Source organism: Taudactylus pleione, unplaced genomic scaffold (assembly GCF_031769625.1).
Source record: "Taudactylus pleione unplaced genomic scaffold, aTauple2 ptg000330l, whole genome shotgun sequence".
NCBI classification, from domain to species: Eukaryota; Metazoa; Chordata; class Amphibia; order Anura; family Myobatrachidae; genus Taudactylus; species Taudactylus pleione.
In genome coordinates, this window is record NW_028284731.1 from 2,257,965 (window position 1) to 2,285,839 (window position 27,875).

General features: G+C 41.9%; 2 protein-coding genes across 2 annotated transcripts in view; one reads left to right on the forward strand and one right to left on the reverse strand.

Moving 5' to 3' along the window:
* MED13L (mediator complex subunit 13L) overlaps nt 1-27,875 on the reverse strand; it is a 284,295-nt gene that overhangs the window by 170,996 nt on the left and 85,424 nt on the right. The window lies entirely within an intron of this gene.
* On the forward strand, nt 16,203-18,296 carry LOC148509171 (actin, alpha cardiac muscle 1). The gene has a single exon (XM_088443476.1). The coding sequence runs from the start codon at nt 16,285-16,287 to the stop codon at nt 17,416-17,418; it is 1,134 nt and encodes a 377-aa protein (XP_088299602.1). The 5' UTR covers nt 16,203-16,284; the 3' UTR covers nt 17,419-18,296.

Below are 27,875 nucleotides of genomic sequence, written 5' to 3' on the forward strand. Positions count from 1 at the left end.
CTGCAAATCCCAATGTAAATGAACATGCTTTTTTAAAAAATGTCTTCTTGCTTTCCATTTATATCTAAACCCTCTTATGGGTACATTTTCTAATATTCCAGATTGTTCGAGACTGCAATCTCGGGTGAGTTTAGGCATGTTTTTTCATCTCGCAAATTTACTAAAGGCAAACTCTGGTGAGTTTGGGAGAGAGTTATTTAATCTCACTCATAAAACTTGGGTGAGATCGCAAACTCGAAACTTCTCACCATCGGGCAAACTCGGAAGAACTTTTCATGAAAAAGATGCAGTTTGCAAATTTACTAAAATTCGAGATTATAATCTCGGGTGAGATTACAGCAAATTTGCAGAGAAATTGAAGTTTCAGACACTCACCCTCCTGAGCTGTGTGATTTGCGTATGTTTCTGCATGTGTAGTTAATGTACAGTGTTTTTATATAAAAAAAAAAAAAAAATTATGTAGGGTCCCACCCAATAAAGCCATAACCAGCCCCGGACTGGTCAGGCAGTCCTGGTTCCAAAAATTACGGGGAACAAAACGAGTAGGGTTCCCCCATAATTTAGGAACCAGCACCTGGCTGCAGGGCCAGTGCTGGTTTTAAATATAGGGGAAAATAATTGCGTAGGGGTCCCCCTATATTTAAAACCAGCACCAGACCTAAACCGACAGGGGGGTAATGCCACAGCCAGGAGACCCTATTATTCACTGACCAGCCCACGTGGGAACGGTCTGGAGGCGGATACAACCAGCGGCTGCTCTACAGTTTGCGGCCGCTGATTGGCTGGCGGCTCCTGACAGTTCTCACTGATCAGTCAGGAGACGGTTAGCGGTGTATGTGGTCATACAAACTGAAATCTTAGTAAATTTACCACTTAGTGTATTATAGTTTGATCAGTGCAAGAAAAAAAAAATCACATGGAACAGAAAGAATGCAGAGCGCAAGGGCTGTGGCTCTGTTCGAGTACTCCTCAAAGCTTTATAAAAGGCAAAAAGTACACCACCTTAAGCTATCAATACACCTGCATGCAATAAATTCACACCCAGAAGTAGTCATGCTTATAAAGGGAAATGCAGATCGGAACATATCATATAAACAGTTTGTATGGGGAGTATAACCGTTGATAATGTCATTTGTTTGTTAAAAGAGAAGTCCACTTCTATAAACCATGGTCCTTATCCATATACGGGGCAACATAAGGTTCTAATTCCCTGCCATAATTAGACTTAAGTTACAGTGGGTTAATCATTGGAGCAGAGTCTTTAATTTAAACATTTAGCTGCAATGTTTAAGTGGTGAGGCAAGATAATGTGGTAGGTTTAGGACTGAAAAGTATGCTACGCTGCAGCCAGCAGTGGACACCAGACTCTCCTAATCTGTTCTCTAAGGGTGTCCCCTTCCCCCTCACTGCAAAGCAGAATGGTCCCAGGAAACATACCGCATTATAAAAGCGGTGTTCAAGTAATGCATTTGGTAATGTGCTTTAAGAGTTGAGATTATATAAACATATCACCCATTCTACACAAACAGTTTCTTCATACTACGCCACCAACTAGAGGACCTGCCTCTAGATCCTCGCAATCTAGCATGCATACACACAAAGACCAACTTCGTAGCATAACATTAAACAAAAACTTACAAATAAATAGGTAAAAGGCAAAGATCTAAAAATAATGGACTTTCCAGTAAATCTGTTTATAGTATTTGCTTTAATGCATTGGAGGAGATTTCAATCGCTTACCAGAACCAAAATATATTTGAGACACTTATTTTATAATATAGCAGGATTTCTTCACTATTCACAGCAAGATTAAGATACTTGCCAACACTTATACTCTGCCGAAAGCGCAAGCGACAGGATTCACACACACACGAGTAGCTGAACTAGAGGAGATGCAGGGTAAGTTTTTATTAAACATTTTAAAACTTCAGACCTGTTATAGACACTGCTACACCTATATACTACAAAATACATGTTCAAGTTCAAAAAAGCAGAGTTAAGGTACAACTTACCCTTGTTAACTCTCATGCTTTTTTTTTCCTATCCCAGGATTATCTTGTCCTTCCCCATATACCCCGCCCACAGCCTCAAGGCAACTAAGTTTTGTTAACAAGCCCAAGGCAGGAGCAGGATAGGAGAGAAGGAAGACTGGTACACTGAAGAATCACACTCTCACACAGATAAGGAAAGAAGTTACCAAGAGAAGAAACCAATAGAAGCCAGGTGCATCAGGGCAGGTGCCCTGTGGACCCTATGGAATCGACTAAAGAGTTAACAAGGGTATTATTATAAGTCTCCTTTTCTTCTTCAGGGTCCATAGGGCTCCACAGGGAGACAATGGGGATGTCCCAAAGCAGTTGTTCTGAATGGCCTTTTGGAGGAGCAGGGCTTTGCTTGGGTCTGATGGAGGTCCTGTGGAACAGAACTGGAGGGGGGGGGGGTGTGCTGCAGGAATCAAAGGGTGTAACTGTGGGAGACCACTTCTTTTACCCAAGCGTCTGAGGTGGTCTGACGCCAGAACGGGGCGGACTGAAGAAGTCTGCCTACCACCCTGGGAGAGGCCCACCTGGTCCGGCTGAAGGCTTGTCCTCAGATTTGGTAGGTGGACGTCTAGTAGCCAAGGTCTGTTTGGTCCTAGGCTTGGAGGCCTTCGTGGTTGCAGACTGCCATGGAAAGGACTGACCTTTAGCTTTACCTTGGGGATGAAAGTATGACATCCGAAGCTTCGTAGTAGATGCAGAGGGCAAGAAAGCCGTCTTGGAAGCTGCCAAGGTAGTCACAATCTCTCTTCTCAGACCAGTATCCAAAGCCGCCTCTCTTAAATAGGAGGCTGCATCTCTAATGTGAAATATGTAGGACAACTGTTCCCTCAAAGCATCAAAGGGAAATGTATCTTCTAGGGCCTCTGCCCAACTCTCAATGGCTTTTGCCAGCAGGCCATAGCACTGGCAGGACGAGTAATAGCTCCAGGTAGAGAGTATATAGACTTCAGGCAAGCTTCAATCCCTCTATCCGTAGTCTCCGTTTAGGGAGGTTGCAGTATGGATAGATAAGGTAGAGTTCTTAACTAGGCATGTCACGTGGAAATACATTGCAGGGGGAACTTCCCATTTAGTGCAATCAGCAGTTGGCAAAGGGTAAAAGGAAATAAAGCGTTTAGACAGCTGAAACCTTTTACTTGGAATATTCCATGCTTCACACAAGGTTCAGATAGCTGATCAGAGTGCGGAAACTCTGGCAAAACCACCTTCTGTCGCTTAAATAGTGGCTCTTTTGCCTTAGGAGTGGGTTCTGCCTCTTCTATTTGAATAATAGATTTTACAGCTCTCAGAAGTGCAGGTACATTCAAATTAGAGGGGTGCTCCTAGTCTCCCGAGGGGGAGTCAGACAGAGAGGTCTGCGTCTTCTGCCTCCCCAGATTATAACTCAGAATCTGATAGCTGGGTGGACTGGGAAGATAACACAGTACGCTTAGTAGGTTAACTAGGTAAGGGTTTCTCCTTTTGCACCATTTGTTGAAATGCTTTAGAGGTAGCCTCCAGACTCTGCATTGAGGTAGAAAGTACATCTAACCATGGGGGAGGCAAAGGATTCGCAGGGAGTACCTGCTGTTGCAAACACCTGTGAAAAAGCCCAGGGGGTCCTGAGGAAAGGATGCAGGGGCTGATGGGACAGGTGTCATATAACAAGATGCACATAGACCATCTTGAATTAGATCCTCTGACGCTAAGCCTTCTAAACAGGACTTGCAAGACAACAGAGTGGGAGCAGCAGGCTGCTTGTTATTCTTGCCTTTGCTAGACATAGCTGCAAGCATAATGTAGCATACAATCTGGCACAGGTACAATATGGCACAGTGTAGTGTGCAACACAGATACAGTCAGGTGCATAAATATTGGGACATTGACAGAATTTTCATATTTTGGCCTCTATTCACCACCACAATGACTTTGAAATTAAACAAACAAGATGTGCTTTAACTGCAGACTTTCAGATTTAATTTGAGGGTAATTACATCCAAATCAGGTGAACGGTGTAGGAATTACAACAGTTTCTATCTGTGCCTCCCACTTTTTAAGGGGCCAAAAGTAATGGGACTATCAACTCAAAAGCTATTTCACGGACAGGTGTGGGCTATTCCCTCGTTATTTCATTATCAACTAAGCAGGTAAAAGGTCTGGAGTTGATTCTAGGTGTGACATTTGCATTTGGAATCAGTTGCTGTTGACTCTCAATATGAGATCCAAAGAGCTGTCACTATCAGCGAAGCAAGCCATCATTAGGCTGAAAAATCAAAACAAACCCCTCAGAGAGATAGCAAAAACATTAGGTGTGGCCAAATCAACTGTTTGGAACATTCTTAAAAAGAAAGAACGCACTGGAGAGCTCAGCAACACCAAAAGACCCGAAAGACCACGGAAAACAACTGTGGTGTATGACAGAAGAATCATTTCCCTGGTGAAGAAAAACCCCTTTACAACAGTTGGCCAAATCAAGAACACTCTCCAGGAGGTAGGTGTATATGTGTCAAGGTCAACAATCAAGAGAAGACTTCACAAGAGTGAATATAGAGGGTTCACCACAAGATGTAAACCATTGGTGAGCCTCAAAAACAGGAAGACCAGATTAGAGTTTGACAAACAACATCTAAAAAAGCCATTACAGTTCTGGAACAACATCCTATGGACAGATGAGACAAAGATCAACTTGTACCAGAGTGATGAGAAGAGAAGAGTATGGAGAAGGAAAGGAACTGCTCATGATCCAAAACATACCACCTCATCAGTGAAGCATGGTGGTGGTAGTGTCATGGCGTGGGCATGTATGGCTGCCAATGGAACTGGTTCCCTTGTATTTATTGATGATGTGACTGCTGACAAAAGCAGCAGAATGAATTCTGAAGTGTTTCGGGCAATATTATATGCTCATATTCAGTCAAATGCTTCAGAACTCATTGGACGGCGATTCACAGTGCAGATGGACAAAGACCCGAAGCATACTGCAAAAGCAACCAAAGAGTTTTTTAAGGCTAAAAAGTGGAATGTTATGCAATGGCCAAGTCAATCCCCTGACCTGAATCCGATTGAGCATGCATTTCACTTGATGAAGACAAAACTGAAGGGAAAATGCCCCAAGAACAAGCAGGAACTGAAGACATTTGCAGGAGAGGCCTGGTAGAGCATCACCAGGGATGAAACCCAGTGTCTGGTGATGTCTATGCGTTCCAGACTTCAGGCTGTAATTGCCTGCAAAGGATTTGCAACAAAGTATTAAAAAGTGAAAGTTAGATTTAGGATTGTTTAGTTTGTCCCATTACTTTTGGTCCCTTAAAAAGTGGGAGGCATATATAGAAACCGTTGTAATTCCTACACCATTCACCTGATTTGGACGTATTTACCCTCAAATTAAATCTGAAAGTCTGCAGTTAAAGCACATCTTGTTTGTTTCATTTCAAAGCCATTGTGGTGGTGAATAGAGGCCAAAATATGAAAATTCTGTCAATGTCGCAATATTGATGCACCTTACTGTAAGTGGACAGTTGAGAAAAATAGACAGCAAGCACAAGTCACATACAATCCAGAGCATACAATATAACTACAGTGGGCACTAAATTCAACTACACAGACCGCTGGGGCTGGTAGGAAATCGCGCTGTATAACCTGGCTCCTGGGAGAGGTATACAGGGAGACCGGACAAAGCATTCCCGGAGACCTGAGGCTGTTCCAGAAGATGGCTGCCGTGAGTCTCTGAAGTGGCGGAAGTTGAGGTAGGAGCAGCTCAGGCAGCAAGATCACAGTGAGTTGGGGGAGTGGCCGCAGGGAGAGAGCCTTCTCCCCTATGCTGACATCAACCACCGAGTCCCTGGTCTTTACTGTCCCCCTGCGCCAGTATAGGTTATAATCTGGTGGTCTAGTGAAGTTCCGGACGAACCGGTGTCCACATCAGCGCCTCCGGTTTATCTCCTGAGACCGGAGGTAAAGACTGCACATAGACGCGGGTCCCCGCAAACGGGGACCTGCCTTACTTGTCCCTTAGCCGAGGGCTGGAGTCGCTGTGCTGCGGAGGGGTGATGGAGCAGCAGTGCAGACATAAAGAGGACTGTCTAGCCTTGCTTGCTCTGTATGAAAAATGAAATAAAAATAATTCATAAAATTAAAGCTTGGGCTGCTTAACAGCACCCCCACTTTTCCAACGGTGATCCAGCTCCTGCCAGACACCAACAAAACTGAGTTGCCTTCAGGCTGTGGGCGGGGTATAGGGGGAAGGACCGGAGCATCCTGGGATAGAAAAAAAAACGTTGCTTTTGGTGTCCGGTCCTCCAAGTACCACTTATACCCCATTGTCTCCCTGTGGAGCCCTATGGACCCTGAAGAAATAATGTTATACAAATGAAACGGACAGCCACGTTAGTATTTTTAGATATGTACTTCTATACATAAATGCTTCTGCAGTCTTACAACATATGCTCTTACAATAAGACAATAAAAAGTTTCACACTTGAATTTATTTAACAATTCTCCTAATTCATTTAACTACTAGTAAAGAATCTTAAATATCAACCATTAAACACATAAAAATTACACAAAACTAAATTGTAGTGCACCAACTGGACGTCGTCATCCAAACACCTGCTGTATATGTGCCACATCCTGCAAACAGAACAAAGTTCATGTCCTACAGTTTACAGATGTGTCCTTATACATCTTTGCTGCAGTCGTGCTAAAAAGCCCCTCTTGGCGGGCCAGGTCCCGTGAGTCTCTGCTAGGGGTCTTTTTTGCGCCTTTTCCACCTAAAATGCGCCTTTCGCAATGCGATGCGACTAGGACGCATCAGCAGACTATGCTGATTAATTTGTTATGTGACACATATCTGAGTGCAACTGTCACTGAATATGTATACGAAGTACTACAATGTAGCAGCCGCAGCTTTTGTCATTCCAAGTTCCATTGTGGTTCATATACAAACTCAGGCGCACACAGATCTACAAGTGTCACATTAAAATAATCAGCAGTGTCTGCTGGTGCGTCGTAATCGCATCTTAGAAGTATTTTCCGTATAAAAAGACATCCAACGCTAGCAGAGTAACACAGGACCTGGCGGCTCTCTCACACCAGGCAAGTCTCGCTGTGTGACAAATTGAGGGTAGATGAATGAGGACACATCTGTACTATATTGTTCAAATGAAGACAGAATAACTAAAAGTTATAGTAAAAACTCCACATAGTGCCGTGGTTGGAATCGTACCCATGGCTGCATCATTGATAAACACAGTGCGACAATGCTCCATATTATAATGTTTGTAAAGACTTGTCCTCACAGGTCAATACAGACCAATCTGTGGTACGTTTCCTTAAACTGCAGTTTGACTGTGTTCAAATAATTTCATGCCCTAAACAGTGATTTTGTTCTATAGGAGCGAATCAATTAGAAGTGATGGCAGTGATGTGCCGTTCTGGAAAGGGAGAACGCAGCAGGCAATAGCGGTAGTTTGTCCTGATACCCCACAGAGGTGCAAGAGATGTTGCAGGTATCATAGATGGCGGATGTGTGCACAGCCGAGCACATGACATCTCAGATTGCTCCCTAAAATTGTACTGGTCAGGGGAGTAAATAATGAGGTCTTCTAGCCAGGACACCACGTATGATATAGATTTATTTTAAAATGCCCAATTACAATAGAGAGACTAAGTGAAATGTAAGTACACTTATTTAGTAAAATACATTTAAGCAGTGAGGGGTGTAATTTTAGTTGCCAGCTCAGGCAGCAGACTGACTTACATTTACCCACAGATATTTAGCAACAAAAAGAATGGTGGGAAACCTAGTGATTCATACTAATCATGCTGTCAGAAATTAACTACCACTTCCTCATTTCACTTGTCATCTGACCATTGTTACTGCTCTTCTCCCTTTCTTCAGAGCATAATGATGCATACACACGGTCAGATTGGTGAACGATTTTTTACAACAACTTGAATGATGAACGATTTCTGACAGTATTAAAATGAATGAAATCGTCAAAATCTGACTTCAAACACAGTCTATGTCATAGATCGTTATCGGACATGCGGGAACACGCATCGTTGGTCGATGCATGTCTTACATGTCAAAGATATGAACGATTTAACTACTTTTACAATCATTATCGTTCATATCTGATAAGAAATCTGACCATGTGTATGCACCATTAGTATTTTAATTTTGCCAAAATACTAATACAATGTCCTTTCCCACAAATATGTACAAACACTTTAGTAAGTACATATTCAATATGATAATTTACTGTGTAATTATTAAATTGTTGACTTCTTGCCATAAATTACGCAACTATGAGGAAAATAATCAATGGATATAGAAAAATGTATGTGTGCAACAAACATTCAATGAACAAACTGGTAGTCTTTGGCTTTCATGAGAACTCCATAATCACTTTAGCATTAGGATATTACATAATATAGAAGAAAGGATTAAGAAATCCCCTAATTTTTGTGCAAATAAACTATGTTTAAAGGGGGATTTCCAGTTTAATCAAGCTGACCTTCCCTTCTCCAGGGGAAGGAACCAGTCTATTGTATAAAGCAGGGTAACTGCCGACAAATAGCAAGGACTTCTGCCCACCAAGTTTATTACTGCATGGAATTTCATATATCTCATAGGGGCAGATTTAACTAAGCGTAAATTGAATACCACCAGGAAGTTGGTCCCGGAGGTATTCAATTCAACGCACTGTTTAGTCCAACATTGTCAGATTAAAGACATGCCCCATTTTCTCATGGCCACGCCCCCTTTCTGGGAGCGCGCCATTGTACCCTTTCTCTCGGTCTGGCGCTCTGCCCGGCGCCGTACATAGAGTGAACACTAAAAAAAGACAATTCCCCATGCTGAAGGTGCTCAGGATACATAACAGTATACAGATGTAACAGAAGTACAGTCCTTCTTGATGTTACACGCATTTTAGAGCACGCAGGCTAGCCTTATCTGGTTCCACTACACATTACCACAGGGGGTGAGTCCGTCATGGGTCCCTTAATCAAATCAAGCCAAGTGCATAGGCTGACCCACGCACTGTACATGCACACATTTACCATTGTCTCATACACAGCGGGGAGTGGTCACTCCCCTGTGCCTGAGCCCACCTGGGCTGCTAGTTGACATCCAAGCTCCAGAATTTCTAAAAGAGGATGATTCCCTCCAAAACTTACTTTGAGGATTCTGCCGGGGTACCTTGCCATCTCCTCTACTCGAATATGGGCTCCATGGACAGGCAGGCAAGATCTCAAGGCAGAGAGGTCCTGTTTGACAAGTGGAAGCTATTTGGAACTCCCAGAAAACAATTAGCTGGTTGTGTTTGCCAGCTCCCCATGCACCTCCTCATACTACACACTGCTGTAGGAGGACATTCCATTTTCATGGAAGGGGTCTGGGGGACCCAGCAGCCCACACAGAGCTCCGGATACCCCTGGACCTCCAGGAAAAGGTAAGTTCAATTTTTTTTAACTATAATTACATTTAGAAAAATACATATATTGTGTCTGGTGCGTGCACCAGACTTTACACACTGCAGCTCTGGACCTGCATTCCCAGCTCAATGCTGCACACTCTGCAGCCTGGTTCTCTGTACTGGCTGCACCAGCTCTGTACTTACACTCTCCTGGTGCAGCGCGCTGAGGGGTTAACTAACCAGCCGCACTGGGAGCCGGCTTTCCCAGTACGCGGCTCTGAGTCCACTGATAGCCCTGCAGCCTAGGACAATATCCTGGCTGTAGTGGCTCTTTGCACACTCCGCTGCCTAGCAGTCGCATTTAAAAATGGCACCTACCGCTGATTTGCCCCTTTAAAAATGGCGCAGAAGCACAAGCATTAACCCCTTCAATGCCGTGGCCGCCATTTTAACAGCGTGTGCCACACTCCAACTGCAGCTTCATCAGGCATTTTCATTACAAGTGGACACAACAGGCTTATGTTATGTAAAGTATGATATGAATGTATGGTCTGTGAAAGTTCTACATATTAATGTGCTAAATATATTTAAAAGCTCTGAATTGTCTTAATTTTTGTACCCATATACTGTAGGGCAGTTATATTGCTGAGCAACTGAAAAGACAGGTGTAACATAGTATTGGCATATTCTTTTTCCGCAACGTTATAATTTATATCAACACTGCAATATCATTCAAAAAAAATCCACCTAAAATAACAAACTATTTTATTTTCATATTACTAATTGTAAGTACAAAATAACTTTTGCAATATATTGTATAGTGTGTACCCAGGTTTACTTATGGTAATCAGTTGTACCATACACATAGATGGATATTGTGCTGGGTACTTCAAAACTGACAAAGTAATCTGAAGCTCGTTTAGCAGTCAGATATAGCTACTCAAAAATAGCTCACTGGGATTTTACTAAATTTGGCATAGACAGGACAGCGAGACAGTCTGAAACTACAGGTCCGTTTTGTGAAAAACAGGCAGGTGAGCACCATTTTAGATTACAATAAAAATGAATAGAAAAATAGGTGAGGATATTTTGTAATAAGGAATATGCTTGATCTAATGACATCGTACAACAGAAAACCGTAGCTTGTATTTTAGTGTAGCTGTTAAAAAATACAATCAAAGAAAATTTGAAAAAATTATTTTTATAGGATAAGACCAAGCAGTAAAGTTAGGATGCATATAAAGTTAAAATAAAAAAAAAACATGCAAAAAGTCAAACTATGGGCCGTATTCAATTAGAAGCGAAAAGCCAAGATCCGCGAAGGAGGAAACTTATCTCCGTATTCAATTCCAGCAGCTTTTCAAGTACACAGAAAGTCAGTGCAATGTAATAGGCGAAAAAGATTTGCCTCTGAATAGTAGGAGAAAAGAAGTGCAACATTTTTATTTTGGGGTGCAAAGGCGGGGAAACCACTCAGAACTCTTGGGACAGCCCCCAAAGGACAACTGTGTCAATAAATCCAAAATAAAAACTTAACACCCAAAAAAGTACTTTCATTTTGGGGGCGAAAAAGTAAAATGTGGGGGTACAAGCATGAAAACTAGCAAAATAGACTTTTTGGGGGTCTGCAAGGATGGGTCAGGTGTTTTTAGGATTAAAACTTCACTTTAGAAACATTTAAATATGCTAGCACTTTCCACCTGTTCTGACTTCGCCACTTGCCGTTTCGCATGGCTTGGAATTAAATAGGGCGAAAAGCGGGGACGCAGATGATAAGTTTGAACACGAAATACCTCTGACATGAGACTACAGGAGAAAACTGCTCAGTGGGGGGGGATGGTGTGTGTGTGTGTGTGTGTGTGTGTGTGTGTGTGTGTGTGTGTGTGTGTGTGTGTGTGTGTGTGTGTGTGTGTGTGTGTGTGTGTGTGTGTGTGTAAATAAATATAATGGTCAGCACATAATGTTCATCTAGCAATGTAAAAAATGGTCTTGCATTGTAAAATAAAATAATATACCATCAATATATTCATTCTTCCGTAAACGTGAAAACAATTCTAGTCTCTAATCTAGCATTTGTAAAACTCATCTTACTTTACACGACATTGTAATCGTTCAATCGCTCATTAATTGTGCACAAATCGTGCACTATAATGTCGGAAACGACCAGCGATGCGCGCTCCGCTGGTCATTTCCGACATCCATCATCGCCTGAACATGCCGGTCAGTCTGTCGATAATGACAGATTGGCCATGTTCAGGGATGAGGGAGGATGCCTACACTAAAAGACATATCATTCAGTGCAGGCACTACAAGGGGATCAGGAACAACTGTACGATTACGATGTCGTAATTGTACTGTCTTTCCATAGTCGGGTAGTGGATGCACACCTTTAAAAGGGAGCTCTAATCCCATATTGTAACAATATTCTTAGTATCAATAGCAAATAAGTGAAAATTCTGGGTAAAATTAAAGGACTAAGGAAAAACACAGACAGGGATATTAAATAAGCTACATGTGCGTGAAATACAGAATGAGAGCCACGGTACGGTGGTCTGGGAGTGGGCTGCCAGGCGTCAGAACAGCTGCACAACATAAGAGCCATGCATTGTCTTTTTAGGAATTTCTCTTTGGCTTGATGCCTGTCGCCTGCCCGCCCACTCCTCACAAATTCCAACCTATTTCTGTCACTTCCCTGATATGAAGACATGGGATAATCACTTAATATCTTCACTACTACGAGAAACAAAAGCTTCCAGACACCTTCACTGGCTCAAACCTTAGCCAAATACTGTCTGACGCAAGTTAAAAGCCTGTAAACAAGTTTCTACATAAAAACACTAAATGATCACTTGACACTACATTTACACCTAGATCATTACCTACTGATATGGTGCGTACACACGGTTAAAATGCACGATAACCCACCAACGTATGGTTGATAAAGATATCGTTTATCAATCATGCATGCAGGCCAACCTGGTCGATATCGACCAGGTTACTATAGGGACCCGCGATCAACGCGCTAGCCGTCGTTGGTGGTGTGCTGGATGATTGTTAATCCAGCACACCCGGGAGATCGTTCAACGATATCGTTATCAACAATAACAAGCATGCTTCATTTTCACATGTACAGATTTAGTGGTCTTATTAAATGTTCAACCAAGTGTAGGGGCAGAGAGCAGTGACGCAGTTTAACTCTCAATGTAAAATTAAGGCTAATTAGTAAATGGAAAACGTGGTGCAGAGTTCCCTTTATATCAGGGGTGGGCAATAAGCGGCCCTCCAGCTGTTATTAAACTACAAATTCCAGCATGCATTGCAACAGTTTTAGCATGGCCAAATCGCAAAACAGTGGCAAGTCATGCTGGTATTTGTAGTTCTGCAACAGCTGGGGGACCGCTTAATACCCACCCCTACTAATGCAACTTTTCAAAGAGACTCATTCCATACATTAAAGGAAAACAGGGCAAATCAATTGCTTTTTTTTTAGCTGCGATAATTAATGGGCACCCTATGTAGCAATTGTTTTTGTACGCCCATTAATTATCGCGCTTGTCGCACCTAATTAGACAGGGTTTATCCACGTAAAACGGCTAAATCTGTCTATAGTTCTGGTTAGGGTGCCCAAGTGGCACCCAGACCATGGACTTATTGCACATTTCTGCTTGACACCTCAAAGCAACAATTGATTGCTCCGTCAAATGCACATCACTGACAGCCGCCCCCATAAAGTCAAATTAAACATTTTATGTTTGCCAATGGACAATAAAAACTGTGATCATTTACAATTAAGGGGAACTGGGGTCTAAAAATACTACAAAAACTTTCCAAAGTCAAAATCACACAAATTAGGTTATCTACAATTGGCCATTGTTGTATTGTTACAGTTTTTCCCCAATGAGTAAGATGTCTACATTACATACTTTCTGTGGAACAACACATATGTGCAATAAAATGTTAACATTTTTTCACTTGCGGGAAATTAAAAAAAAAAAATTATTATTTAACGTAAAGTAACCAAACATTTCCAGAGCTGTATGCGCGGCATGTCCAAAAATTTGGAACATCTACATTACTGAAATACGAGTGACCTATTTTACTGAAAACATTCGGTAACACAAGAAAATATGACATTTTTAATTAACACTTTCAGTAATATGTAATACGAAAAAAACAACTTCTGTGCAGCACTCTATTTGGGGACTAGAATTGTTTTTGGGTACCCGACGGGCGATATTTAATTGTTTTGCCAATGGCCGTGAGTGCCACAGGCATCTTTTTTACATGTCATGTCAAGCCCAAATGCACCAGAATTAGCTGAGTAAAGCAGCTAAACCAGTGCAAATTACTGAGGGTGACGAGTTTGGGCGTCTAAAAGCCCAACTTCAGGTGGATTTCTGCTCTTCACCTCTGAAAGGTGCGAGCAGAAATAATGTGCGCGAGCGGCACAAATAATGAATTGCTCCCGGTCACTTTAGACTGGAGCTGCGGCAGGACTAAACAAATGAATTCCTCTTTTAAAAGTTCAGTACCAGTAGTGTGAAATGTGGAATTAGGAACTTATGGGAAACCAGTCCATTAGAATGTAGGAACAAGGGAACCATCAAATTACATTTAAAATCAGGGAGATGTAAAATAGGGGTTTGATGGATCTTTGGATATAATACTTCGTGTTCCCACTAGGCTGTTTTAGTGGAGTGCCACACCCTGGCAGATTTGAAAATGCTAAAATGCACCCTGCCTTTATGGCGGCGGCCCACTGAAACAGCAGACCGGGTGCCGCCCCCACCCGCATGGGGAAAAGTCGCGGTGAAACAATTACCATCGGGTGACTAGATGCCATGCGCATGCACAAGGCATCTGTTCACACTGCAGGGAGAGCTTTGGGGCTGTCCAGCATCTGAGCGCTGGACACACCCCCTACAGTAATGAAAAGGGTGCATGTCTTAAGGACACCCCATATTCAAGTGACCACGCCACCTTTTCAGGCACTTGCAATAGTGCCCTTTTTATCTACAGACACCCTGTCCACTCCAGCCCTACAGTGAACACTAGATTACTGATGCTACTTTACTGCAAGACAAGACCTACATGGGTTTTAGTAAAAAATAATATGTACATTAGTCACACAGCACACTACACTACATTTATACAAAACTTAAACATTCTGTGATTGTGGCTAATTTGATACTACTAGTGCAGATGAAGACATCAAAGCTACAAGAAAACAGACTTACTGCCACTCCAATGTTACGGAGAGACACTACCAATTATTCAAATGCATTTACATTCATTATATACAGAGAAACAACTTTAGAAGGCAATTAAATTAGTGGTGACGTACACTTGTGCACAACACCACTTATTGCAGAATCCCAACATCTCAGATTTTTCTGTACAACTCTGTGGGGTGCAAGGAAACAATGTGTGACGCTGCAGGTAGTGAGGTGCCAAAAAATAATCAGAACGCCAGCACCTCGTGGACCAAGGCACTAATTAAAATACTCCCATGGCATATAATTATGTCATTGTTTCTTGTCATATTTACTTGTGTACCAGAGTGTATTTGTTGACTTCAATAAAAACATTTTGGAAAAAAAAAAATAAAAAATAAAAAAAAATACTCCCATGGGGGGGATTAAATCGTTTTTTGGGCGTCCGACGTAGCTATTCAATTAATGAGCCGATCGTATGCGAGTGCACATGCGCTCATCATTTCTCCTCGCACCCCTTTGAGGTGGCGTTCAGAAATGTGTGAGAAGTCCAGCTCTTGGGAGCCCAAACTGCATTTTCAGAAGCATCCAATAGTTTAGATCGGTTTGGCCGCTTTCCGCCTCTAAATCCAGTTCATTTGTGCGTGACATGCTCATAAAAGTAACAATTGTATATCGCACCCGTCACTTTAGACGGGAGATCGGGAGCAAAAAAAAAATATTGAATATCTCCCTTAGAGCACAAAAACTCATAAGACAAAGTGAGTATTATATATTCGAGACAATGACCCAGGAGTGAGCATTTGTGAAGAAAACGAGACAGGGAAACTGGAAAATACACACATCCATACATTTAAAAAGAGAAAACCCTTTTTCATTTCATTTCAGGTAATGCATGTAATTTACATCAAAGGACATAACTAGGACAACTCCACACTGCAAAGCTAGACTAGGTAATGCGCTTTGATACAGTTTGTGCAAAATAACTGTATGGAGCAAATAAGGACAGTTATGAATGCAGAAAAAACTTCATATATCTAACAAGACTATTTTAAAATATCAATAACTAAGGAGATATTTATTTAATATTACAAGCAAAACAGATTTGCAGTTAGACTTACCAATGGGGCTTTGTAAGCCTTAATTTTGTGAAAATGTTCAAACCTATTAATTGCTTACATATCTCAAAGTCTGAAAAGAACATGTCCATTAATGGGCAAAAGGGGCACAAGCTAATTTTCAGAACAGTGCCACTTCATTTGTTTCAGATAGCAATATAGATTATCCCTCTTCAGCTGTCCTCCAGGAATATGTCACTGTCACTCACAGCTTTCCAGGCTCTGAGGGCTGTGCGATTCTGGGGACCATTTATGGCTACACAGGGCACAGAGACAAGACACTCCCAAACAGAGAGTAATCCAGGGTGGGTAGAAAGGGTGTTCACGACAGTGCCTAATATGGGAAGGCAGATGGGGGACACCCAAAGCATTCCTAAACTAGGGAAAGGAACTATAAGAGAAAAGGGGCTGGAAATTAATATAAAAAGCCTTAGCTCCCACAGTTTGGAGTTGCAGCTGCTGCATACAGCATTTGGCTTTTCAGTTGACAAGGTTCCTGCTCCATTCAATCATGTGTGACGACGAAGAGACCACAGCTTTGGTCTGCGACAATGGCTCTGGCTTAGTGAAAGCCGGATTTGCAGGAGACGATGCACCCAGAGCTGTATTCCCATCTATTGTGGGCCGCCCACGCCACCAAGGTGTCATGGTAGGAATGGGACAGAAGGACTCATACGTAGGAGATGAAGCACAGAGCAAGAGAGGTATCCTCACTTTGAAATATCCCATTGAGCACGGAATCATCACTAACTGGGATGACATGGAGAAAATCTGGCATCATACCTTCTACAATGAGCTGCGTGTGGCCCCTGAAGAGCACCCCACTCTGCTTACTGAGGCTCCACTAAATCCAAAAGCAAACAGGGAAAAGATGACACAAATCATGTTTGAGACATTCAATGTTCCTGCCATGTATGTTGCAATTCAGGCCGTGCTGTCCCTCTATGCTTCTGGTCGTACTACTGGTATTGTGCTCGACTCCGGAGATGGTGTCACCCACAATGTCCCCATCTATGAAGGTTATGCCTTGCCCCATGCTATTATGCGTCTAGACCTGGCAGGCCGCGACCTTACTGATTACCTAATGAAAATCCTTACAGAGCGTGGCTATTCCTTTGTCACTACAGCTGAAAGGGAAATTGTGCGTGACATTAAAGAGAAGTTGTGCTATGTTGCCTTGGACTTTGAAAATGAGATGGCCACTGCTGCATCATCCTCTTCTCTGGAAAAAAGCTACGAGTTGCCAGATGGTCAAGTCATTACTATTGGTAATGAACGCTTCCGTTGTCCAGAGACCCTTTTCCAACCTTCCTTCATTGGTATGGAGTCTGCTGGTATTCATGAGACCACCTACAATAGCATCATGAAGTGCGACATTGACATTCGCAAAGATCTCTACGCCAACAACGTTCTCTCAGGTGGAACCACTATGTACCCAGGTATCGCTGACCGCATGCAGAAAGAGATTACTGCCCTAGCCCCCAGCACAATGAAGATTAAAATCATTGCTCCACCTGAGCGAAAATACTCTGTCTGGATTGGAGGTTCCATCCTGGCTTCACTCTCCACCTTCCAGCAGATGTGGATCAGCAAGCAGGAGTATGATGAGGCTGGACCTTCTATTGTCCATCGCAAATGCTTTTAAAAACATATTTTCATGGTACAGTATTCTATGTATGTATGGCTTCATACATGAACCCACAGAATTTATGCAACCTATGGACTGTATACGAACAGAGACATAAAGCCAGGTGTATACCACCTACCTCTTGCACCCTGAAATACTCTAAAGTGATACTCAAATATTGTATATTTATTCATTATATGCGTGATATGTATACATATTTATATGGTCAATTAACTATATATCTTGTTTGGAATAATACTCATTCCAAAACCTGCACAATCATGTAACACTTGATGCAAATCTGCTGCTATGGTGCCAAATTAAAGAACGTGATAAAACATAGTTCTTCAAATTATTATTTTTTCGTTAAGCTAAATTTACTGTAGGTTTGTTCACTTGGTTTACCTCAAGTCAATGCACGCGAGTTAGCTTTTGACCATGTAATCTGTAAACACAACACAGTAAAAGTTCCATCCTTATTGTAATTGAAATAAATTATATATATTTTATACACACACACACACACACACACACACACACACACACACACACACACACACACATACACACTCGAAAAAAGATCTACATAGAGAACAAACAGTACAGAAATGAAGTAGTATTCCTGTGGAGGAGTGGTTGGAGAATTTACATTTACAATGTCAACTGTTCATGTAACAGAATCGCATTGCAAACAATTGAAAAGAAAAAAAAAATTTGTAGCAAAGCTAGTATCTCACAACTGTGTATAGGCACAAATTGTAGCTAACATTGTTATTTATCCTACTAATATAAACATATCAAAGCAATATAACAAACCAACTGTAACTATACAGGTTGAGTCTCCCATATCCGAATATTCCGAAATACGGATTTTTTTTTTAGCATGACTGAGATAATGAAACCTTTGATTGTTGATGGTCCAATGTACACAAAATTTGTCTAAGGCACAAATTATTAAAAATATTGTATAAAATCACCTACAGGCTGTGTGTATAGGGTGTATATGAAACATAAATTAATTTCATTTCTGTACACAAACTTTGTTTGAGCCACAAAATTATTGAAAATATTATATAAAATTTCCTGCAGGATGTGTGTATAAGGTGTATGTCACACATAAATGCATTCTGTGTGTATATTTGGGTCCCATTCCCAAGATATTTCATTATTAAATGCAAATATTCCAAAATAGGGAAAATTCCATTATCCAAAATACCCCTGGTCCCAAGTATTTTGGATATGGGAGACTCAACCTGTATAAACAAACACACAAATATATGCACCTGCAAAAAAAATTCATACATACAAATATAAATACTTAATCTACAGACACTACACACTAGCACTTGTCACTGACCAAAAAAATACAACCTACATAGGAGAATATCCAATAAAAACCAAATGTAGCACCACCAGCAGCTCATTCTCTATATGGGCTTGGATTTTTCAATGAAGTATGTACCTCAAGAGGTTTTTTTCGGAGTGAAGGGCTGATCGTGTTTGTAAAGTGGATAAGGAGGTCATTAAGAGTCTTGCTGCTTTGCTTTAACACTTCTGTAAATGACAACCATCGTATAAGCCCCTTGTGGGGATTTTTTTTCTTGCTGCCGCATCAAATCTGTCACAGCTACTGCTTTAAATGCCTGCATGCTTGTCAATTGAGCATACTATTCCACTGGGTGACAGACATCACTGGCTACAGATTCCTGAGCTGCCTGCTCATACACATACACATTTATAGGATCTATATTATTTAAAGACCTGTCAAAGACCTCTTATTAGCAGACCACTGTAATCTACATGATGTGGTTATCTTTCCTTCTAATATAGCTCATTGCTAAAGCTGGCCATACACGCTACAATTATCGGGGCGATCCGCCTGATATCGGCGGATCGCCCCGATAATTGTAGCATGTGGGGGGGCGACCGAGGGTTAAATATTGCTCGGTCGGGCATGCCGGATTGTCAAGCATGCCCGACCCATGCGATATTTACCGGTAAACTGTCGGCCGCATCTAGCAGTGTATGCCCAGCCGCGGCTGGCAGACAGACATTTCCTGTGTTCCTTCCTATGGAAGGAACAGGGAAATGTCTCCTCCTCCGGGGGCGGAGTGCGGATGTCGGGCTGATACACTGCGAGAGAAATCTCACAGTGTATGCCGGCGACATCTGCAGCTGGCAGGCTGCCAGATAAAATGTCTGTCGGTCTGACAGACATTTTATCTGGCCGTGTATGCCCAGCATAAAAGCTGTGCATTTGTAAATATAGAAGGAAAATATTGGGGATTTTCCACAGTTATATATTGCTGGTCATATAAACTTACAGCCCCCATACATCAGCAATCTGAAAACCACAATTGAACAATTTGAAGATTTATTGCCTGATCTCCCAATCTAGCAATCTGCACCCATACATTACAAATCTTTTTCAGTGATTTGCAGATCATTTTCAGCAAACACAGATCTGACAATCTTGAAAGGCCCATCATTTTACTAGTAACGGTCTGCAAATCTGCTGATCATGTCCATACACTAGCAATCTACAGCCCCAATCCATCTGAGAAATGCAACATGTTGGACAATCTGATTTTTACCAATTCCAATCACATTTTGGTTGCCATCTGCGATATTTGAAGCACATACATTGCAGATTTTTTTTATACAATCATCTGCAAATTGCAGAATTGCCACAATTGATTGCTGATGTATGGGGGGGCCTTTAGATGCCGGGCAAAAGGCCCAATATCTGCAGCATGTGGATTGCATAATACCTATCAAATCAAAATCCATAAGATCATTCTCAGGTTGATAATGATATTCCAGTCTCCTATAGCAGCATGTCTTTGTGCACACTAACCACACTAATACCACTTTCAGACAGAAAATGGCAAAAAACCCGGCTTTTACCCGGCATTTTGCATGCCAGGTTTTTTGCCATTTTCTGTCTGATACCTCTTTTCACACAGGAAAATGAAAATCCCGGGCAATTCACTTTTACCCAGTAATTTGCAGAACAGCCCAGGTTTTTTCCCCAGTGTGAAAGGGTTAACCGTTACTTAATTCCCGGGTCTACTACCCTGCAAAATAACAGAGTTGGAGACCCGGGAATTAAGTCCTGGGTTGACCCTTTCACACTGGGAAAAAAAACAGTGTTGTTCTGCAAATTACCGGGTAAAACAGGCCCTAGCAACATTGGAAGTGATCAGTCCAGTCAGGTGGCTGAATTGCTTCCAATTTTGTCACCTACATGTAGCCAAATAAAACAGCAAAGTAGTTGTTAAACAATCTAGACAAATGGCAGTAACACAGTGGGTTAACAATTTAAAAGAGTCCAAGAAAAGATCACAAGAAGCCTTCATCTACTTTTAGATGTCAAAAAATTAGAGAGGAAGGATTGAGGTGATGTTAGTATAAAGCTGAAGTAATCACATAATAGGTATCAAATAACACAAGACAATAAAAACAAAACATCCAGCTCTCACAGCTTTTTTCTATGAAAAAAAAGAAAACTTGACAATTATTGATACAAACTCTTAAAAACACAGCAGTGAAGGGGAGTAAAAATACGTATATTGCAGGCAACTAGCGAAGATACTGCTTACTATTTTCTTAAAACAATATTCACAAAACATTAAGGTACACCTTTTAGTGACATGTCAGTGAAAATTATGCTCTCTGTCTATTTCACATAAAGAGACTTATTTGTCCTCTAAATTGCGGCTCTGTCACAGATACACCAAGTGTATAACGCTGAGCTGTAATTTATACTATTGACCTTCTCTATAGTACCTTTGGGATAATGAGTGACTGCAGCTAGGGATGTAACATTACTATAATACCTTATGTGTCTGATGCCTATTTTTTTCCTCCTCATACTGTGGCCTGATCTTACACAGAGAACGGTTTGGAAAATATGGTCCATACTTAAATATATGGGGAAATTAAAGTATTTGTACGTCCTGTAGCTCCCGTCTAAACAGCACGGGAGCTATTCAATTGTATGAGCGACCAGCCCCTTTCTCATACGAGATTGGACGCATTAAACAACTTCTCCTGTGCTAAGTGCTGGGAGCACTGCAGTTAGTTGCGTCTTGCACTTGCGACCAGTCCCAAAGCCACACTTTCCGTTCATTTTTGCTCACACCTTAGGAGGGTGTAAGCAGATATCCATGTAAAGTGCAGCCTCTTAGCTGGTTGTGCAAAACCATTTAGTAGCCCCCATGTATTTTCCATGGGAGGTACAAACATCTGAATCGCCCCCATACACACTGCTACACACATAAATATACAATTTCAATAGTGAACAAGTCTGCTTGTGTACTAAAGTTATACATTTTTAAGCTTAATTGCTTATTTTTCTTCTGATCTTTAATCCGTTCTATGAACTCAATTACAAAAAAATATGCTCCTGTGGTATGTTTTATACACACAATTTATTTTACATAACAAGTAGTAATAGACCCGTACATTAAAAAAAAAAAAAAAAAGTATGTCAATGCTATCTGACAAACATTGAGGAGCGAGGTTCAAGATGACATCTTTTGAAATTATATAGGTCTGTCGTATCATGTTGTTGTGCTGGACATCTTGAGAAAGGTCTGGATGGACCAAAATATGGATAACCTGTACCAAGCAAGCCATTAAATTTTTTGGGATATTACCAGCCTTATAGTCTGGTGATTCCTTTCTATTAATTCAACCACTGGTGTGGACTCCAGTTGTGATGCACCCCATTCCTGGCCTTTCATTAGGTTGTGAGTGCAGAACTTAGGAGCAATTATATATAAACACTACTCCAGAAAATGAGAAAAGGAGAACATATTCCTCATATGGATAAATTAATACTTTTTATCACTTCCTGAAGTCCCCTCGAGTGCCAAGTGTCTGGGACTTAATTATATTTATTGTAATAGTTGGGCTACCATGTACCAGGCTATTAAGATTAGAGTACTCTAGAGTGCCATCCTCTTATAGTGTGTGTGCAGGTGTATAATAGGGGATGGGTACAGGATGCCGGCGTTCGAGATCCCAGCGGGAAGAATCCCGATGCCAGCATCCTGACAGGGTTATAATACAGACACTTTGCCATTCAGTATCCTAACCCTCCCCCTCTCCCTAACCTAACCCTCCCTCCCAGGTGCCTCCTCCTCCCCTCCCCCTAGTGCCTAACCCTAACTCTAACCCTCCCTTCAACCCCGCTACTTTCCTTCGGGATTCCGGCGCTGCCATTCTGACTGCCAGAATCCCCTCTGTCAAAATGTAATTGCATCCCTATAATAGTATGTGTGCACGTGCGTGTAATAGTGTATGCTTCTCCAAATTATTATATTTACAATTTAACATTACATTTTTTGTCAACAATGTTATATTTGACAATCAATGTTATATTTACTTCAAATTAGATTTAACAGATAGTTTGTATTATCAACAAACTGTCTGATGGCATCATTAGTTTGTATTTGGTTTGAGGTACAAACAACCAGATTTGATGCCTTCTGGAAAAACAGGCACCTAATGACATAAACCTAAAACTATTGCAATCTAAGCACAACAGCTACCAAAAACTTTCAGTGGAAACATCAGGTAGAAGGAATGTGGGTGTTTGTCATATTACTGAATATGAATCATACAAAACAATGTTCCTTCCTGCCCTACAAATTAAACCACCACAAATCTGAATATTTTATAAATACTATCAGGGAAAAAGGTAGTCTATGTATTATTAAAGGCAGACTAGGGAAGTAGTAATGTCACGAGTACCAACTCTAAGAACAGGTGCCTCATAAATTATTCACATTGCTGGAATGGCATGATGCCGACTACTCAATTATATATGATGGGCTACAGCATTGCAAGTGGCACATGTGCCTGCACAAATACTTGCTACTACTACTACTACCACCTAACATCATTGTGCTCCCACAGCAGCTGACAAAAAAGCAAACTGCACGTGCACATTTAGTATACATACACCACATTCAGACATCCTAGAATATGTACAGGTTGAGTCTCCCATATCCAAAATGCTTGGGACCAAGGGTATTTTGGATATCGGAATATTCCGTATTTTGGAATAATTGCATACCATTTTGAAATGTCTTAGGAATAGGGCCCAAATCTAAACACAGAATGCATTTATGGTTCATATACACCTTATATACACATCCTGAAGGTTATTTTATACAATATTTTCAATAATTTTGTGGCTCAAACAAAGTTTGTGTAGATACATGAAATTCATTTATATGTCATATACACCTTATACACACAGCCTATAGGTAATTTTATATTTTATTTTTAATAACTTTGTGCCTTAAACAAAGTTTGTGTACATTGAACCATCAAAAATCAAAGGTTTCACTATTTCAGTCATGCTAAAAATATTCCGTATTTCGGAATATTTGAATATGGGAGACTCAACCTGTATAAATAATGAACTGTGGAGTACTAATAAGTAATATACATTTCTGGAATAAACAGGAGGTTTTTAGTACATATTTTGATGAGACTGTGGATGCCAATTTAGGAAGAAGCAAACTACGGAGAAGTCATCCACTTCTCTCCCATGGTACGTTCTATTTGTACCACTCGCTGCTGCCCCATAAACATTTATGGGGACAACAACTAACCTCAAGACTTGCATATCTGTAATTTACACAACACTGGTATTCTGGAACAGCACATCATGCTCGCTGGTATATCAAGACTTCACACCCCATAAAAGTGTGAGGGAAAACTTGTGACGTTGTCACTACCGTAAATGATCAATATGTGCATAACCGGACATCGCTATGAACTGAATCTGACCGAGTGTCTCTTCAGGTCCTTACACACTAGATGATATTTTGAACGATTTAGCAGATTCTGACGAATCGTAATGACAAATCAAGTGTGTACGCACTATGCGCACTCCTGCAACAAACGTTGGTCGGATCTTCAGATCTTTTGTACATGCAGGAAGATCTGTCAATCTCGTAAATGATGCCCGTAGATTGTGCAGTGTTTACGCACTACAGAACGACCAGGCGATATGGTTACATTATATACTTAAAGATCTAACGATTTGGAAGTCGTTAACGACACACGATATATTGGTAAGTCATTTGCTAGACTGCACAGTGTGTATGCACTAGAGTGTTTGTCCGGGAGTTCAAGAGAAATCTTTGACGACATATCATTGTTTGCGAGTCGTCTAGTGTGTACCTGGCTTTATTTAAGGAATTTGAAGCCTGAATTTTAAGCATGTCATTTAAAGGGGGAACTAAATTGTTTTTATCGAGGCTGTTAGTAATGGATGCCTGTAGGAGCAATTTAATTCTTGCTCCGATCTGGTGTGAATGCCACGACCGCCCCCACTTCTGCTCAAAGCCTCCTGACGTGATGAGCAGAAATGTGTGAAAAGTCTGGATTTTGGGCGCCCCAAGCAGTACTTTGGATGGGTTTAGATCCAGATGATGAAAAGATCGTTTTAAGACATGCTTCGATCTTTTTATCCGTGGAATACTTCAGGGAAGATGCCGACGGAATAGGCAATGTAGCATTTCTGATTAAATGCGTCACATGAACATCCACAGTCGGAGGTACATCCCACTTGGTACATACAGAAGCCAGGAAAGAATACAACAATGTTATTCACATAAAAACTTTGTCAGGGTTACCCCATGCCTCATCCATAAGGTCAGTGAGCTGTTCAGATACAGGAAAATAAGGAGTTATGGTAGACTTACCTTTGTTAACTCTTTCTTCGAGGTCCATAGGGTCCACAGGAACTACCTTGAGGTATGTGGTTGGAGTGATCCAGGCACCAAACAGTCAAAGCTTTAGCCCCCAGAATGCCCTGGTCCTCCTCCATATATACCCCACCCCATGCCACAGGCATTCAGTTTGTAAACAAGCTCAATGGCAGGAGAAGGAAAGTGGAGAAGGAAGTACAAATTACACTAGAGACACTCTCACAAAGATGAGGGAATCTGTGACAAGAAGGAACAGATCCCAACTGAGGCCAGGTGCGTCAGGGTGGGTGTCATGTGGACCCTAAAGATCTAGAAGAAAAAGAGTTAAAAGGTAAGTCTACCATAACTCTGTGGACAATAGAGTCCACAAGAACTACCTTGGGGATGTCCTAAATCAGTTCCCTTAAGTGTGGGGATGCTCCTGAGCAGAGAGGGGAATCCGCTGCCCAAAGGAAGCATCCTTGGAGGGCAAAAGTATCAAATGTATAAAATTTGATGTGGTCAACTGTTCCGAAGAGGCGCTATGTCTAAACGCCCACAACTGTCCCACCAAGTCGAATGTGCGTCACCGTGTTAGGAACAGGGAGATCAGCCTGTGTATAAACCTGAGAAATAGTCAAACGCAGCCAGCGAGCCAGAGTCGGCTTGTTAACTGGCCAGCCTCACTTGTGAAAACCATATAAAACACAAAAGGCGCATCTGATTTCCTGATGGAGTTGGTACGACCCACGTATATACGAAGGACTCGAACCACATCCAGGGAAACTTCACCTACCAAAAGGTCTGAAGTCTGAAAGGCCATAACTACAATTTCTTCATTCATATGCAAAAGGGATACCACTTTTGGAACGTAACCCACCCGTGTATGGAGGACAGCTCTATTCCGGTGAAAAATCAAAAATGGAGAGAGACACAAGCGTGGACAAATCAGAAACTCTGCGAGCTGAGGCGATAGTGAGGAGAAAAAGTGTCTTCGCTGTCAACCATTTGAGGTCCACTAAGTCCAAGGGCTCAAAGGGAAAAGCCTGCAGCGCCATGAGAACCAAGCATAAATCCCACGGTGCCACCAGAGGGACAAACAGTGGTTGAAGGTGGAGAACACCCTGCAAACATGTTCTAATATAGAGCAGGAGAGTAATTCTGCGCTGGAACCAAACTGACAATGCAGAAACCTGAACTCTCAAGGTAGCCAGGCGAAGACCGAGGTCTAGTCCAGCCTGGAGAAAAGCAAGACCTTGGGAGATCCTGAAGATCTTAGGGTCATACTCTCTGTGGGAACATCAATAAAAAAAAGGAATGCCAAGTCCTGTAATAGATGCAGGCAGAGGAAGGCTTTCTTGCCCTGAGCATCATCTGAATCACAATTAGAGAAACCTTTGGCTTTTAAGGCAGAAGACTCAAGAGCCACGCTGTCAAAGCCAGACGAGGTAGGTGTGGATGTAGACCCTGCACTAACAAATCTGGCCGTAGAGGAAGCGGAAGTGGATTGTCTATAGACAGACATTTCAGATCGGTGAACCAATGTTGTCTGGGCCAAGCAGTAGCTATTAGTATGCCAAAATGAGCGCCTTGTGCACTGCGCAAAGCTCCAAAATGTTTATCGGCAGGTGACCTTCCTGAGCTGTCACCGCACCCCATCCCTGAAGACTTGCGACTGTGGTGAGGAGAACCCAATTTGGGATCCATAATAGGAGACCCTTGTTCAGATGAGTCACCATGAGAGGGAGAGCCGAACTTACAGAGGATACTGACCGTCCCACTGAGACAAAATTTTTCGCTGCAGGGGCCTGGAATGGAACTGGGCATATGCCACCATGTCGAAGGTAGATACCATGGACCCCAGGACCTGCATTGCTGAGTGAACTGAAACTCTTCGATTGCAGAGCAATTTGCACACCCGCAATTGTAGAGCAGAAATCTTGTCCCCCGATAGAAAGAGCCTTTGTGCCAGGGAACCCAGGAGCACCCCCAGATGTACCATCTGTTGTGTTGGAGAAAGAGAAAACTTTTCCCAATTGACTATCCAGCCATGCTCCTGTAGACAGACAATAGTCAGCTGGAGATGACGTTGTAAAACCTACGGAGACTACGCCAATATCAAGAGACTGTCCAAGTATGGCAGTATCCTGACTCCTTGTCGTCTGAGATGAGCCTTCATGACTGCCATTATCTTGGTAAAAACCCAAGGGGCTGTGGACAGACCAAAGGCAGAGCCTGAATTTGGTAATGTTGCTGGTAAATAGCAAACCTAAGAAACCTTTGGTGAGATACGCATCCTGTATGTTCAGGGAAACCATAAAATCCCCAGGCTCCATTGCCAGCATTATTAATCGTAGGGTTTCCATACAGAACTTGGGCACATGGATAAACCGGTTGAGAGATTTCAGATTCAGAATAGGGCGATGAGACCCATTTGGCATCTGAATCAAGAATACATTTGAACAACCACCCCTTCCTTGTTGAGCCAAAGGAACAGGGATTATTACCTCTGCACACAGCAGGGCATGAATAGCCTCTTGGAGGGCCAGGGCCTTGACCGGGTCTGATGGAGGAGCTGTACAAAAAAACGTCTGAGGGGTATGTCTCAAAAACTTGAGGCATATCCTTGAGAGACCACTTCTCGAACCCAAGCATCCGTTGTTTGATGTCAGGCGTAAGAAAACTGGAGAAGTCGGCCTCCCACCCTGAGAGCCCCCAAGGGGATGCCCATCCCATCAGGCAGAAGGCTTATCGTCCAGCTTG